General features: G+C 39.1%; 4 protein-coding genes across 4 annotated transcripts; 2 read left to right on the top strand and 2 right to left on the bottom strand.

Annotated features, from left to right (window-relative positions):
• Nucleotides 1-1,377: 1,377 nt before the first annotated feature.
• LOC113357086 lies at nt 1,378-2,340 on the bottom strand. The gene is made up of 2 exons (XM_026600355.1): nt 1,656-2,340; nt 1,378-1,541 (listed from the first exon to the last, which is right to left on the bottom strand). Exons 1-2 carry the CDS (start codon nt 2,338-2,340, stop codon nt 1,378-1,380), a joined length of 849 nt encoding a protein of 282 aa, XP_026456140.1.
• An 8,069-nt stretch (nt 2,341-10,409) lies between these two features.
• On the top strand, nt 10,410-12,392 carry LOC113357093 (esterase OVCA2-like). Its single transcript, XM_026600367.1, has 6 exons — nt 10,410-10,636; nt 10,928-11,315; nt 11,413-11,511; nt 11,629-11,670; nt 11,771-12,008; nt 12,100-12,392. The coding sequence occupies exons 1-6, from the start codon at nt 10,410-10,412 to the stop codon at nt 12,204-12,206; spliced, it is 1,101 nt and encodes a 366-aa protein (XP_026456152.1). The 3' UTR covers nt 12,207-12,392.
• A 292-nt stretch (nt 12,393-12,684) lies between these two features.
• Nucleotides 12,685-14,680, bottom strand: LOC113311240 (putative 12-oxophytodienoate reductase 11). Its single transcript, XM_026560085.1, has 5 exons — nt 14,568-14,680; nt 14,169-14,309; nt 13,913-14,043; nt 13,620-13,781; nt 12,685-13,394 (listed from the first exon to the last, which is right to left on the bottom strand). Exons 1-5 carry the CDS (start codon nt 14,624-14,626, stop codon nt 12,760-12,762), a joined length of 1,128 nt encoding a protein of 375 aa, XP_026415870.1. The 5' UTR covers nt 14,627-14,680; the 3' UTR covers nt 12,685-12,759.
• A 1,059-nt stretch (nt 14,681-15,739) lies between these two features.
• On the top strand, nt 15,740-16,488 carry LOC113311257 (esterase OVCA2-like; the record flags this gene model as incomplete). The annotated part of the gene is made up of 4 exons (XM_026560100.1): nt 15,740-15,844; nt 15,949-16,011; nt 16,089-16,320; nt 16,394-16,488. Coding segments are annotated over 4 exons (495 nt in total), but the record flags the coding sequence as incomplete, so codon positions are not given.
• Nucleotides 16,489-16,597: the final 109 nt, after the last annotated feature.

A 16,597-nucleotide genomic window follows, 5' to 3' on the forward strand; every position in this document is an offset into this window, starting at 1 on the left:
TTCTTTTCTTTTGTTCGGCGAAATCCCAGGCGGTCTTTACATTTTCATGCAATGACCCATTGATCTCGCCTTATCATCTTCTCGTATTATTGCCTCTACAGGATATATTGACGAGCAAATACGACAAGTCTTATTACCCCCCATGAGTAAAAAGCCGCATGATATTTGCGTCTTTTGACACAACTCAGCTCCCTAATGGAGGGTGTCGTCCTTATATTCCCCCTGGCTGCCCCTTCAAGGAAGCTTACCTCTACCAGGTTAGGGTGGGCTCTTCCATCCAGTGATGCAACAATCAGTTGTTTTTCCGGCCTCTTATCCCTCCGCCGATATGGCTTGTGGTTACGAGACCGCACTCTAAATGGGGTTTCTTGAGGAGCAAGTGCATCATAGTCAAGAGTTGTCAAGAGCGGCAAGGTACGCCCCAGATGCCCCAGGTACTCTTGACTCAACCGTGTACCCGGCGCCCTAATCGAGTTTTTGCACTCCTTAGGAGAGACCTTGTCACCTTAATCTTTCGACTAAGGCGCCTCTCCTAGATGGGCTTTCATTTCACCCCAAATCTCCATGACTCGGGTTTCAGGGTCGGTGTAGCTTTCCCCCAAGTCATGCTTACTAGATTTTCCCCAATTATGACGTGTGTTAGGTCTTATTTTTGCCTCTTGTTGTATATACGAACTAGGGTGCACACCACAATTGGATGCCTAGGCTCCCTAGTTAAATTCTTTTTTTTTCTGTGGCCTTCTATTAAGGTCTTATTATAAGGTCTTATTTTTGCCTTTTTCTGATATGATATAACTGATGTGCATAAAAAAGAAGAACTTTTTCATTTGCATTTATACTCTTGATTAGTATAATTCTGATGTCTTCTATCTTTATTTATTCTCTTACATAATAGCTACCTCTTAAAGAACTTTATATTTGAGATAACTTGTTTATTTCTTTCGCCTTCTATGCTTCATTGAGTTCGCGTATGCTTTCCAATATCTTTATTCACATACATTCTATTTCTTGTGGCGTGCTATGACTGCCGCATGGACCATATTTCTTCAAATACACTTGGTTCCAAAGTTGACCAGATGGATTTCCTTCCTTGTTATCTGTTAATTCATACATTTCATCTCCCACAACTTTCTTGATCCTGTATGGTCCATCCCATGTGTTCTCCAAGCTTCCTTTACTATTTCTCTGGTAGGGCGGTTTTTGCCTCAACACCAATTCACCTTCCTGAAATTCAGTCTTTCTGATTCTCTTGTTGCATTCATGCGCGGAAATTACCGCTTCAGCATTGATCTTGTTAACTTGTCCACTTTTGGACACAACATCAACCATTAGCCTTTCACCTCTTTCGCCTTCTCGTATTTCCTTTTTTCAATCTCTTCACTTGTTTGCACGCTCTTCACTTTTATCGACATCAATCTCATGGCAACTCTTTTCCTCGATCAGATCCCCTCTTATTACTCCTACACCTTGAGGCAAAGGAAACTTGATGCATTGATGGAAGGTTGAAGCCACATCCTGAATGTTGTGTAACCATGGTCTTCCTATCAAGGCATTATACGGAGATTCCACATCAACCACGTAGAATACTATTTCCGTGGTTATGCTCTTAAGTGGGATTCACATCGTTATCTCCCCTTTTGGTTTATTTGCCGAACCTTTGAAACCATAAATTTTGTAAGTTGATGGTATAAGTATATCGACTGAACTACCAGGATCTATCAGTATTCTATTTATAGCCCATGTGTTTGCATCATCCTCTACATCTTCATCGGCTTTTGCTTTTGGGTTGATTTCCAACTTGACCACTAATGGGCTCTCGTGCGGTTCTCCACCTCCTGGTACTTCTTCTGCGGTAAAAGAAATAGGTTGTTTTTTCCAATCTTTCAGTGGTGATACCTTTGCCAGGTTGATTATCTCTCTTCCATCACTATATCTTGCATAAACTCTTCTTAGGACATTATCGTGGAAATCTTCTATGCTTCTGAAAGAATGTATTATCGAATTGCAATATAAATTCTTCGCCTTCGCTCCTACTTCCATCATATACGTATTCTTTCCTGTCTCCATACCTGGTGCATGCCCTTCTAGTGGTGGTGGTAGATTATGTTGCGGTTGCACTAGAAAGTGGTTTAGTTTCCCCTGATCAATCATTCTGAGTATAATTTTCTTTATATTTCTGCAGTCGCTAGTGGTGTGACCGTGGAAACGATGATAAGCACAGAATTCTCTACTTCTCCTCCCTGGTGGTGGTTCATTTCCCATATTTGGCGGCTCTGGTATGTCTTCCATTAAAGTTACCGCTTCCCAGATTTTTTCTATGACGGTGTTTAGATGCGGCATCTTTATTTGTTCCCAGACCACTTTATTACCTCCTGGGCCTTGGTTATAATATTGCTTTTCCCCTCCATAACCTTCTGGTTGGTTATCAAGCCTTTGAATCTTGTTATTTCCTCAACGATCATTGAATTGTTTTTCTCTATACTCTCTTTCAAACTCTTCTTGATGTCTACTGCCCATGGCTACTAGCTTTTGCTCTTCTTCCATTACCTTCTTTCCTTGACTCCCTTGGGATGTACTTGCAACGGCATTTGTTGTTCTTGGAAGTAGACTGGCATTCCCTTCTCTTGCGTTCGTTACCGCAACTGGGTAGTACTCCATTTCTCTTTGTTTTTCTTTAAGAGCGATGTATTCTTCCTGGAACTCGCGTAACTCCGCCATGGTTATTAAATCTTTTGTCCTAAAGATCTGCGTATACAATAGATCTGTAGGAAAAAGTGAATTAATGAAGGCTAGTATAAGGTTTCTCTCATCTACTCGTCCGGCCATTTCACTACACATGCTCCTCCAACACGTGGTTAAGTTGCGCAAGCTCTCATTGATTCTTCTGTATAAGCTGAACACCTTTTCGATACCTGGTCTTAGCACGTTATTGCTGATGCATTGTCCTAAGAAGATATTTTGTAAGTGATGAAATGATCGAATGGTCCTATTGGAAATCCTTCAAACCATTGCAAGGCTTCCCCTGTCAGGCTCTCCGAAAAATATTTACATAACACCGCGTCATTTTCCTCCCACTGTAATAGGGATCGGCTATATGCCCTTATATGCTGCACTGCACATGTGGTTCCATCAAAGATGTTAGTAAATACAGGTAGGCTGCATTTAGGCGGTACTACTACGAGTTGTATATGTCTTGCGAATGGTGTTTTTCCCGCTTCCTCTATTGCTTCATCTAATTGTCGCCTACCGCCATCTCTTCGCGCCGTCATCATTTCTCTCATTTCTGCTAATTCTCTAAGGATTTCTTCACTCATGATTTGGTTTGCATCTTGTTGCATGGGTCTTTTCAACCCTGCTTTCCTTGCTCTGTTATCATGTCTATTTTGACGCACAGCCTCTTGTATCTCTCTCGCTTCAGCATCATCTCTTCTTCGTCTGCGTCTTTCTCTTTCATCCCTTGCATGCATCTGTGCGGCATTATTCCTTTCATCTTCCTCTGCGCGGTCATGTTGATTTCTTAACATTTCTCTTCCTTGCAATTTAATTCTTCCCTGTTTTTCATCATCTTCATCATCCTGGTCATGATGTGTGGGATAACGTTCGCCTTTTTGTTTACGTCTATTGCCTCTGTAACCCTCTTGCATGCGGTAATTATCGCCCTGTTGTACGTACCGATCACCAGCTGGTTGTTGCTCTACGCGATATCTACCGCGTTGGCCCTGTATGTTATCATCTTCTTAAAAAATTTCAACAATGTTATCTAAAGGTTGTTCTTGTCTGGAATCTCTTCGACTAGATTGGCTACGTCTTGACGTACTCCTTCTTGTCCTTGACCTTGAGCTTGCACGTGTTGTGATTCTTGATCTTTGATCCTGTAATCTTATGTTTGTAGCTGCATCTTTTCTGATGCCTACACCCATGATGATCTTAACCATCAAAACATACAGTAACACACATAAAAGAAGATAAAGTGCAGAAATGTAAAGGGAGACAGATCTTTTTACGTGGTTCGGTCAATTGTCACCTACATCCACAGATTTCACTATGTTGTGAGGTGTTTACAAGATCTCCATTGGAGAGGCTCACATGAAGCTCTATGGAAGAAGAAGGAGGCTAGCCTTAGCTAGAGCGACCATCTAAAGATCAGACCCCCACTTCCCTATTTCTCTTTCTCTTTTATAGGGTAGGTGGTTATATCAATTACAAATACGCCCTTAGGGATGACTAGATAGGATAAGACTAAGTGGTTGGGTATACATTGTGTATATGGTTACATTTTAGTAGGATACTTCGGCTTCTAATCTTGCGCCACTTAGCGAGCTCATCTTTTGCCCTCACATTTTGCTCCTTTGGTTGAGGGTTGTTGGAACAATAATCCTTAAGCAAATCATCATCGGTATGGATTTGAGGACGAGAAGAGTGACCGAGCGAGATATCTGAACATGCTTGGTTCCGATCTGGCTTGTAGTTAGGCTTCACTTCTATAGAGTGTTTGGTTGGGGTCGTCCGAGTTGGTTGTTGCGATGCTTGTGCTTCACGATCCCTGATATGTGCTACACGATGTGGATGTGCGAGTTGCGGTTCTGAGTAACAGTGCGAGGTCGCTCTCAATTCTTGGTCTTTGATTCTTTGTTGAAATTGGTTCATGACTTCAGTTGGTGGTGTGTGGTACCGAGCTTCATGGCTCTTCGTTGCTGAAGGAACTTCGCAGAAGAATATAACCATCTTTTAAAGTATTAATAGTTTCCCATGTTCTTATGTGAAGTTCCGAGGAAGTCCTTGTGTTCGTGATCGTTGTGGCTGCTCCTTGGAGGTTCGTGCTCCATCTCCGTTTAGCTTGGTTAGCATCAGTTCTTGACGACTTGTCGTGTAGTGCTTCTTGGGACCATCATGGGTACCTGCTGCTCAAGCGAGAGTAGTAATTGCTATATTGCAGAAATATAAGTTCAAGATTTACTTTGCTTCACAAGCATAAACATTATAGTAGTCAAGTACTACAGTTGTAAGAGGTAAGAACAGTTTAAAGTCTTGCATTGGCATAGACAAATAAGATATTTGATATCATTAAGCATGCTTATGGTATGAATGATTTCCATGCATATGTAATCTATTTAAGCTATATATTAAGCTATTAAGCATATTGCTAGAAGAATTAGTGGAATGCACAGTGAGAAGCTCCTTAATAAAGGTGATACTTAGCTTTCTTCGCAATTGGCTGATTTCCTTTGCACTTTAGCTTGCTCCTTGCTCCGAGCGATGAGGGTTTTTCCTTATTCCAATATATATGCTCTTTTTATCATTTGAGAGGATAAGTTTTTGAACAAATCCAAAATAAACTCCATGAAATGAAATAAATTGAGATAAGTTGAGGATAGATAAGCTTTGAATCTTTTATCTTTTTACTGGTGTAAAAAGTCTTATGTGTGACACATCGATGTGGGGTCTTGCCAAATGACTTTGAGATTGCATTCCGAGGTCATGCTTTGAGGGCTTACTAAATGCCTCAAATCGTGCTGCTATAAGATTTATCTGATGCCTTCGGATGGTGGTCCGAGGTCTTGTGTTGGTTCCGAGATATATCGGATGCTCATATCTGTGGGGACTCAAAATGTCTTCGGATGGTAGTCCGAAGACTTGCCCCGAGGACTTACTGTTTGCCTTGAATCGTGTGGACGTAAGCTTTTGTTGAATGCCTTCGGAGAGGAGACCGAGGTCTTACTTCGTGCTCCAGTTGGAGGCTTGTGTCTGTGGGGACTCAAAATGTCTTCGGATCGTAATCCGAAGTCCTTCTCTGAGGGCTTACGGATTGCCTCAATTTGTGATCCGAGGATCTAAACCTTTCTTGAAGGTAATGAGGGTATGCGCTACCCCCCTTTGGTTTTTGAAAGCTTAAAAGCTTATAGCATTTGAAAGAAAAAGTCAAGGTTTTTGCCCCTAAATCCATTTTCTGATTTATAATGTTACTACCTGTAGCTTGTACCTTGATACAATTTTGCTTTTTGCAGTTATATGAGGTCATACCATAGTGGTATCCCTTTCGTCCTTGAACAAGTTATGGGCTATAAGGCCGAGAAGTGATCAGCTTCCCATTTGGCCAGATAACCTCTTAAAATACAAGTCGAGAGGATTTCAAGGATCCTTCTGATCCCGAATATGTTTCATATATTCATGAATTATGTACAATGCTTCTCTTTGGGAAGGATTCTGCCCCATAGTCGGATCGTGGCGCTAACTAGAGTGAGGGGTATACCTCTGATAGTTGATTCACACTTCAGCCTAAAGTGAGTAAACTACAAGGTATCTCCTGAAGTACAGGACACCATCTGACTCGTGGTAGAGATGGCATTACCCTAGGTCAATGTGTCTGTCTCGGGTAGCTTGAGCATTGTTCGCATCATCCTGTTTGAGGATGGGATGGTGTGGCTAGCACCTTACCATTCGTGATGGTCTTGAGGAGATGTTTCCTCGCATAGGGGTCATGCCCCTGTTACCATTCGTGATGGAACAATACTAAATGAGTGAACCTGCAAACAACATATATAATTCATGCATTCAACATATCAAAATAATGAATAAAACAATCACATGGAAATAAATCATATGGCATTGAGAATAGGTTTTTCTCGTATGGGGCTTATGGCCCGATTACCATCGTGATGGTTTGGAGAAGATATTTTCTCGCACGAGGGTTTGGTTTAACCAGATACCATTCGTAATGGTCTCGAGAAGATGTTTTCTCGGATGGGGATCGTGCCCCAATTACCATCTCGAGAAGATGTTTTCTCGGATGGGGATCATGCCCCAATTACTATCGGTGATGGAAAAATTTCATATTAAGAACACTAAGTTACCCTGAAGGAAAACACAGATATGACAAGAGGAAGATATTTATATCACATTCATTCAACATTCATCAAATGTCCCTGATTCTAGCGCCAAAATGTAGCTGCATCTTTTCTGATGCCTACACCCATGATGATCTTAACCATCAAAACATACATTAACACACATAATAGAAGATAAAGTGCAGAAATGTAAAAGGAGACAGATCTTTTTACGTGGTTCGGTCAATTGTGACCTACATCCACGGATTTCACTATGTTGTGAGGTGTTTACAAGATCTCCATTGGAGAGGCTCTCATGAAGCTCTAAGGAAGAAGAAGGAGGCTAGTCTTAGCTAGAGCGACCATCTAAAGATCAGACCCCCACTTCCCTATTTCTCTTTCTCTTTTATAGGGTAGGTGGTTACATCAATTAAAAATACGCCCTTAGGGCTGACTAGATAGGATAAGATTAAGTGGTTGGGTATACATTGTGTATATGGTTACATTTTAGTAGGATACTTCGGCTTCTAATCTTGCGCCACATAGCGAGCTCATCTTTTTCCCTCACAATGTTCTCTTCTCTTAGCTCATTATTTTGCCGCGTCAAATTCGCACGTTCTTCGTACTTCTCACCTTCTTTCTGAAGCCAACCTTTGTCAAAGTTCCTCGATTGTCATGTTCTCTCCATTCCCTTCTATTAGTCCTGCATCTCCAGTTCTTTGCTCTTCTTCTTCTGTTGAATCTGTATTTGGCGTATTAACGCTCACTCTATCATAGTCGATGGTATTTTTCTCCGCTAGTTCTTGTTGGATTCGAGTTTGGGTTTGATTTCGTCTATTGTTCCTTTCTCCCATCCTTGTGGATTCAGCGATTTCGCTTCTTCTTCTTCCTGCGATCCTTCTGCTCCTTCCAGTTGCTATTGCTTGTTCTGCTGTAGATGATTGTCTTACCAATTTTACTTTCTTGTAATAATAAAGGAAAATTTTCTCTTTAACGAACTGAAAACTTAAACAATGAAGGTTGTTTTTCTGAGACCGAAACTTTTGATTGAACTTTCTAGGTCTAAACTTCTAAAATTTTCAAAAGATTCCTAATAAAGCGATGAAAAACTATGAATGATTCTAAGCTTGCTGTTTAAAGGAATTCATCAACAGTGTATTTCATTCCCAGCTGATTTCTAGCGCCAAAATGTAGTTGCAGGAAATCCTACAACCACACCCTTATTAAAATCTATAGAACAATCTAAATAATCATCATAAGAATCATAAGAACTTTCATTAAAATCTTCAAATCAGAAACAAAGTTATGAGAAAACTCTAACTTGGGAAGCAAATAATCTTTCTCTCTCCTAAATATCTTGTCCAAGCTCTCAAAAAGATCTCCCCTCTACACAAGGTCGCTCGGCTCCTTATATAGGAGTTTACATAGTGAAGGACATCTAATAAAGCCCTTAATTTCAGAATTGACGTGCGTCAATGTCGCGTAGACTTTACCATCGCCGCGTGGTTTCTTTACTGCCGCGCAGGTCTTCACATTTTCCTCGTGACTTAGAGTAACATCATCTGATGCGTCATTCTGGATATGAAGTATGCGGTCGTCTTCGCTCAGTCCAATTTCGCATATCTGATAGGTGTGCGGTATTTTGTACCCACATTATTGGAACGGAAATACGTTACAAAGATCTTATAATTGTGATATATGGATTCATTTCTCACTTGTAGTTTATAACCCTGGTTGGTTTGAGAAGCTATCGTTATCTCCCGTATGAAGACTAGGGCGGGTGAATATATCTTTGCATTTCGAATTGGATGCGACCTCATGATAAATGAGTATAAGATCATGTGTGTCATGGTGTAGAAGGATGAACATGAATATTACATCATTACATTAGGGAATAGTAATCCATGGAGAAAGATAAAATTGGGGATATGTCCTATTTTCACTAACTCGTTTGGGAATCTATCCCATGAACGAAAAAATTAAGGAATCTATCTTAGAGAGAGAAAAAACTGTTAAACACATGATATCCAACATGCTTGGGCTTATACATATGGATGATAGACATTTTTGCCCTCAACCCTACATATTCTTCTACACATATTCTTATACTTAGTGTTTTAAGATCCAGACTGGAACGGTGGCTCTCGCCACGAAATCATCACCATGGGATGCTAATGGCAGCACTCATTTTCTTCCGCAGCACATTATTCTTCCCTGCCATCATCGAAACAATCAACAACATCTTCCTCATCCGAGTAACCATTCTGCCACCATAACCAATCAAATACCACGAGCTGCATTTACAACTCACTAAAGTTGCTTGATACATCCATCATGTCCGCTGTCTGAAGGCTTTAAAGTAAACCCAATTCTCAGACCACAGCGTCAATTCCCTTTCTCTCGGCCAATTTCTCAAACAATAGGCGTGCATTATATGCATTCTCTAGAGGTGGCTCTCTGCTGTTTCTCCGGTTCCCTTCTTTAATAAGTTTCAACTGCAATTTTATCATCTAACGAGAACCCAAGTTCTCTCATACCACCGGGACTGTAAAACAATAGAAATCCAAGTCATGCATCCATATAATGAACGGCAAACTCCCATATTCCACTGTCACGAGTACTATAGCCATGAAAATCTCCATTCACGCCTAAGCTGTCTATCCAGCCACATCTCCTTGGAACCAATCGATGCCATCATTCCCGATTCATCCAGCCCACATTTGATCAAGATACAACCCACTGCAGAAATTAGATGATAACCCCCATTCGAATTCATGGCATAAATTCCCAAATTCTGACACGTCAAGAACTCCTTGTACACAACCAAATTCGACCCCAAATCCGCATACTTGAGAACCCATTCATCCTTGTTCTTCTCGCTGACCTCTCCATCGTTTACAGCCATGAACTAATTTAGTACCAACCCAGTCAAAAACTAGAAAGACAAATGAATAGCGCTGCTTGAGACTTTTCTCGTGTCGTTAATCTCAAGGAGGTTGAGGGTAAAAATGTCAATCATTCACATGTGTAAGCCAACACATGTGGGACATCATGTATTCAACGGTTCTTTTCTCTTTCTTGGATAGATTCCTTAATTTTTCGGTTATGGGATAGATCCTCAAACGAATTAGTAAAAATGAGACATATCCTCGGTTTCCCATTGATAACCTATTATGAAAACAGCCTCCACTGCATAATATTATATATGCCACTGAAAGACCCTTCTCTTTGACACAATGGTAAAAGATAAAGCGGAAGAGGAATTATATAAATGTTTAGCTTTGTTAGAGCATCTCCAATGGGACATCCTTAATTTCCTATTAAGGAGGCCACATAGGATTTATATGTTTTTTAATTAAAATCCTTCTCAAACGGGAATGTGAGCACTAAATGTGAAGGTGATGTGGAAGGTAGTTACATTAAGAGCTTCTCCAATGGAATGTATGTGAAGATAAATGTCTAAATCCACATAGGATAGACATTCATTTTTCCTAAAATTCTTCTCCAACCCCAATTTCTTAAATCAATGTGAAGATGACACGATATATATGAACCACGTAGAAAGCACACCACCACCCGTTGGAGATGCTCTTATCATTGGATTTCCACGATGAAAAGTTTCAAACAATTACACTTCCAGGGGACGATGTATATGTTTCAAAATATAACAGCAAAGACTTGTATCCATTGGAGTACAAAGGATGTTTCGGTTTTTCATGGATAGAGAAAACAGATATTGGTTATAAAGGTAAGGTTACATTTAACGATATGCCTCTAAGTAATCCTGCAGTTAATTCATTTTTAGATCCTTTGTAATCTTTTCAAAAGAAAAAAAATGAATTTTACTTTTCATGTTTGGCCCATTATGGATGATCTTGCTGTTATCTTAATGATTTTATATTTGATTCGATTGACAATTAATGTTAGCTGCATTGTCAGATTCCACTTGATTAATTAGAGACCTCTAATCGGCCACTTGTTCCCGTTCTCTTCACACGTGTTTTTACCCACATTTTCATCTTTATCTTAAACTTGGTTGCTTGTTAAACGGTGGATCAGTCTGTCAGTCATACTGTTGTCTTAATTTGTCATGTTATATGCAGTGGGAAATTTGGTGGAATACCATCTTCAAAAGCAGGCTCCTGTAAACAAAATCTAGCAACAATTCGGTCTCTAATTTCTAGTTTTGTTGTTTCGTTTAAATTTGCTTGTTTTTCCTTTTTAATATTTTTGGAGTTCCTGTGCGTGAGTGCGTTCCGGAAAATGAAAACGAAACCAAGGTTCCTGTGTCTTCATGGAATGAGAACGAGTGCAAAAATTTTTAGGGAACAAATATTCAAAAGATGGCCAGATTCTATACTTGAAAACATTGATCTAGTCTTCATTGATGCTCCATTTCCGTCTCTTGATGATAAACCCACCATCAGAGGTTTTGTCGGCATTGATGATCACTTCGATCCTCCATACTACGATTGGTTCCAATTCGATCAAGTGTGTGCCTTAATCCTCATCAAAAAAAAATAGTCTTCGAAGTTATGAAAGTAGAATGTTCGGCCCTTCTAATCATGTTTTTGGTTTAATATTACAGGAATTCATGGAGTACAAGAACTTGGATGAGTGTATTGACTACATCCAAGATTGCATGCTTAAGCTAGGACATTTTGATGGTCTAATGGGATTTTCACAAGTAATTAGTCTTTAAATTTTCTACTTGCTCTTATATATTTTTGTAAACTAATGATCATTGCCTCATTGGGCGTTTTTCAAAGATTGTTTGTGGTTATTGACTAGTAAAAACTTGCATGGGGGAATTCTTTCGGCCACTTTGCCAGCACTACAGAAAAAGGTACATATGCATGACTACTATATATACTGAGCAAATACTAGTGACAGTGTTTTTTGAAAGCTCAATCTAATCTGTACACGCATGCAAAACAATTTTGCAGGGTTTAGCACTTAATAAAGTTCCTCAAATAAGAAATGTGATAATAATTGGAGGAGCGACCTTTTTATGCCCGGTCATGGCTGAGAAAGCTCACCCTCCAGGGAACAAGAATTCCTGCAAGTCGCTTCACTTTTTGGGTGAGACGGACATTCTAAAGGAGCGTGGGATTAAGCTTTTGGAATCCTTTGTTAACCCATACGTTATTCATCACCCCAGAGGCCACACTATCCCAAGACTTGGTAAACCAACTCAACTACAGATGTAACCTTCATTTTAGTTCTTTTTTTTTTTTTTTCGCTTGCATTTACTCTAATACCGATATCAATTCAGATGACCACGGTCTGCTGATAATGCAAAAGTTCCTCCAAGAGATTCAGAAGGAAGAAGAAGAAAAAGAAAAAGAACATAGGGAACATATTATTTCTGCATATGAATGAAATGCTCTAAATTCAAGTGACCTTCTTTCACTCGAAAGGAGGTCCTAAATTTAGAGCTCAAAAGGCTTTCAAATAACTTTGTTCTACTTGTCGATATTGTTGATCGAAGCCCTTAGAACTACTTGTTTTAACACTCATGTTTTGTATTAAGAATGCCAAATCGAATAACTATCTTTGTTCTACACAAAACTTATAGGGATGCATCTTATTGAGGCTAAGCCTCTTCGGCCGGTCTAAGGTGGCCTTAGTGTACTAAAACTCCGGCCACTTTTGAGTCGTGATCCAAAACTTTGCAGCCAGTAATTTTTCTTCGATTTTTTTTCTTGGCCTGAACAGTCACGTATGCAGCGCACTCTTACAGAGATGCGAATTAAAACCTGGTTACATCATCAAACTAAATAACGAACATAGCAATAGCGAAGTAAAAAGATAACAGCAGTTCCACACAAATGATCTTAATAATTAATTACATTTCAGGAAGTTATACACGAACAAGATCACGGCAAAACAGAAAACAAGCTAAATCAATTATTGTACGTATGTGACAATTGAACTAATTACCTTGATCTAAAAATGGGTAATCTGTGTAACCAACAACTGGGTCAGGTTTTCCTTCAAAAAAAAAAAAAACAGTTGGGTCAGGTCTGTGAAAAGTATTACGATTGTACTTATTTAGAGGCGCATCAACGGCAAACCGTTTAGGCAAATCTGGGTTAGCCAAAAACAAACGACCATATGCAATGAGATCAGCACGATCCTCACTGATAACTTTGTTTCCGTTGTCTTTCCTATAACCTCCAGCAGAAATGAAAGTTCCCTTAAAAGCTTTCCTGATTGGTAAACTACTATGAGGGGTTTCTTGCTGAGAATCTGCCATGGGGACGTCCATCCTTGGCTCTATCACATGGAGGTATGAAATTCCGAATTTATTTAATGATTCAGCCATGAAAACACCAAGAGCTTGGGGGTTTGAATCGCTTGTTTCCATATAATCGTCGAAAGGAGAGAGCCTCACTCCGACTTTATCTGCTCCAACTTCTTCGACAATGCCTTTAACAACTTCAAGAGCAAAGCGACATCGTTTTTCTAAGGTTCCACCGTACTCGTCTGTTCTATCGTTCACTGTATCCTTCATAAATTGATCGAGAAGGTAACCATTTGCACCATGCACCTCAACTCCATCAAAGCCTAAACATATATGAATAACATAGTCGTGTATATGGTTAACAGTTTACTCTGGAAGCTCTAATGTCAAACAGAGAGATAAATAGTTGCAACAACACTGGCAAATGGTCCTAAGTAGTGTTCACACTTGACAAAGAGTTAGCGATGCATAACAAGGAACAACCGAAGTTTCACTTTTTATGGTACTCCCATATTTCCCACTCCAGGAAAATGATTAAAGACAATTACCTGCTTCGATCGCATTCCTTGCAGCAAGCTTAAAATCATTGATGATATGTGCAATTTCATCGATGCTCAACCGATGAGGAGCTGTCCAATTCACTCCGTAAAGGCCAGGTGTGCATCCCTTATCAGTGCAAGAGATTGGAGCTTTCCCATTAGGCTGCAAGTCTAATGGAACAAAAATCGAGAATGATATATTTGTCTAAGAGTCAAAAATTTTATGTTTTTTTACGAAGACTATTTATCTATGTGAAATTTTCTTTGTGGAAAGATATTAAAAAGAGCGATAAAAAAAATACCAGAACTGGATACTCTGCCTACATGCCAAATCTGGCAGAAGAACAGGCCACCCTTGTCATGAACAGCTTGTACAATTGGTTTCCAAGCTTCTACATGCTCTTTGGTCCAAATTCCTGGTGTTTCTGGATACCTGACAACATAAAAGTTTAATATTGTAAACTTTTGTTGAGTGAAATTATCTTGTCTACCCCAGAAATAAATAACAAAAAAATGACCATGTACTGCGAACTGTTTGGAAAATATGAGAAATTGTACCCCTGAGCTGTTTCGGAAACTCCAGTAGCCTCAGTAATAAGAAGACCTCCATTAGTGGTTCGCTGCGAGTAATACAGGGCCGCATGTGGTTGGGGTACGTTTCCATATGACCTATTTCTTGTTAGAGGTGCCAAAACAACCCTAGCAAAATCACAAAGTTTGTTATATTTTTACTTCTGAGGAACCACCTACAGGTACAGCAGGATCATGAACTTTAAGGGGGAAAAAAAGGGTTCAGCTTAAGGGAAAAAAAAAGTCAATTTTATAAGCAGGCCAGTTTGTGATGGTAGTGGATCATGAACTTTAAATGTTAATCACAAACTAGTGCACTCTATGTATACATGTGAATTTCAATCAAAACAAATAGAAAAACCGAACAAATTGAGGTTGATCACATACCTGTGAGAGAGTTCGTGCTTGCCCATTCTGTAACGTTTGAGTAGTGGTATTGTTTCCATTTCTTTTTGATTTCCTCACAGACTACTTTTCCTTCTTTGGTTTTTAAGTTTTTTGTTCCTGCTTCTTCAGAAATCTCAATAATTGAATGATAGAATAATGGTCGTCACACTCACACCAGCCGACCAACAAGTCAACAACTGTGTGTCCTTTAGCTGCATTTGACCCACACATGCAGATGACCAGCGCAACAGTTGGGGCGACCGAAAATTCGGTGAAACTCGGTTTTAATCCGAAGGAATTGTAGTAAATTTTCAGTAACAAAGGTAAGATTTTCCATCTAATGATCATCTCATTATGGATGTTAGTGAGTCACATCATACGTGATATTAATATGTGTACCAACAATTTCATTTTTGTTTTTGACTTGCTAAATTATTTTGAACTCATATATAAAACTAAACTAAAACAAAGTTACAAGTGGAATGGATAGGTTCTACCCATAGAACGAATTGACTTGCTAAATGGTAGCTAGGTAGTCTTTATTTGTCATGTTATGCACTGGGAAGCTTGGAATAGCATCATGAAACAATGACGTAGAGAAAACCACTTATCTATAAACATACAACAAGAAGTACCAATTTTAACCAGCAAACAATTCTGTCTCTAGTTTTGTTATTTGCTTGTTCTTCATTTTCAACTCAAGAAAATGAAAAGGAAACCAAGATTTCTGTGTCTTCATGGAATGAGAACGAGTGGAAAAAATTTCGAGGAACAAATATTCAAAAGGTGGCCAGATACTATACTTCAAAATACTGATCTCGTCTTCATAGATGCTCCATTTCCGTCTCTTGACAAACCCACCATCAAAGGGTTTGTCGGCGTTGATGATCATAATTATCATTTTTTTTGATCGAAAGACAAAATGTATTAGAATAGAAGGATTTACAAATGAACTACCAGAGGTAGAGAAAAGTAAAAATAAAGAAAACTAACTACACAAAAATGGCATACCAACTATTATATATAGTGCTAGAATTATAATTCAGATGCACTCGTTTTCCGGCAGCAGCTTCCCAACCCAAAATTATAATCAAATCTCATTAAATTATAATAGATATTGATGTAATGAACAATGAATATTCTGTGCTTGTAATCATGTTTTTTGGTTTTAATTACAGGAATTCATGGAGTACAAGAACTTGGATGTGTGTATTGACTACATTCAAGATTGCATGCTTAAGCTAGGACATTTTGATGGTCTAATGGGATTTTCACAAGTACCTAGTCTTTTAAATTTCTACTTCTTCTATATTTTTAGATATTAATGATCATTGGGCGTTTCCAAAGAATGTTTATGCTACTGACTAGTTAAAACTTGCAGGGTGCTATTCTTTCAGCCACTTTGCCAGCATTGCAAAAAAAAAGGTACATATCCATGGCCATTGTATTGAGCAAATACTTGTTAGTGATTGTATCGAAAGCTCAATCTATATAATCTGTGGCGGTAAAACAATTTTGCAGGGTTTAGCACTTAATAAAGTTCCTCGAGTAAAAAATGTGATCATAATTGGAGCAACCTTTTTATGCCCCATCATGGCTGAGAAAGCTCATCCACCAGGAAAGAATTCTTGCAATTCTCTACACTTTTTGGGCGAGACAGACGTTCTAAAAGAGCGTGGGATTAAGGTTTTGGAATCCTTTGTTAACCCGTACGTTATTCATCACCCCAGAGGCCACACTATCCCAAGACTTGGTAAACAAACGTAACTTGATTTTAATTTGTCTTTTATCTCCTTGCACTCACTCTAATACCAATAACAATTCAGATGACAAGGGTGTTCTGATAATGCAAAAGTTCCTTGAAGAGATTCAGAAGGGCGAAGAAGAAGAAAAGGAAGATGTTATCTCAGCAGATGAATGAAATGCGTATAAGAAAATAAGTTAGAGCTCTAAATTCAGGTGAAATTCTTTATCTCAAAGGAGGCCCTAAACTTGGAGCTCACAAGTCACAAGGCTCTCAAGTCTCAAAT

The sequence above is a fragment of the Papaver somniferum genome, chromosome 1 (assembly GCF_003573695.1).
Source record: "Papaver somniferum cultivar HN1 chromosome 1, ASM357369v1, whole genome shotgun sequence".
Taxonomy (NCBI): domain Eukaryota; kingdom Viridiplantae; phylum Streptophyta; class Magnoliopsida; order Ranunculales; family Papaveraceae; genus Papaver; species Papaver somniferum.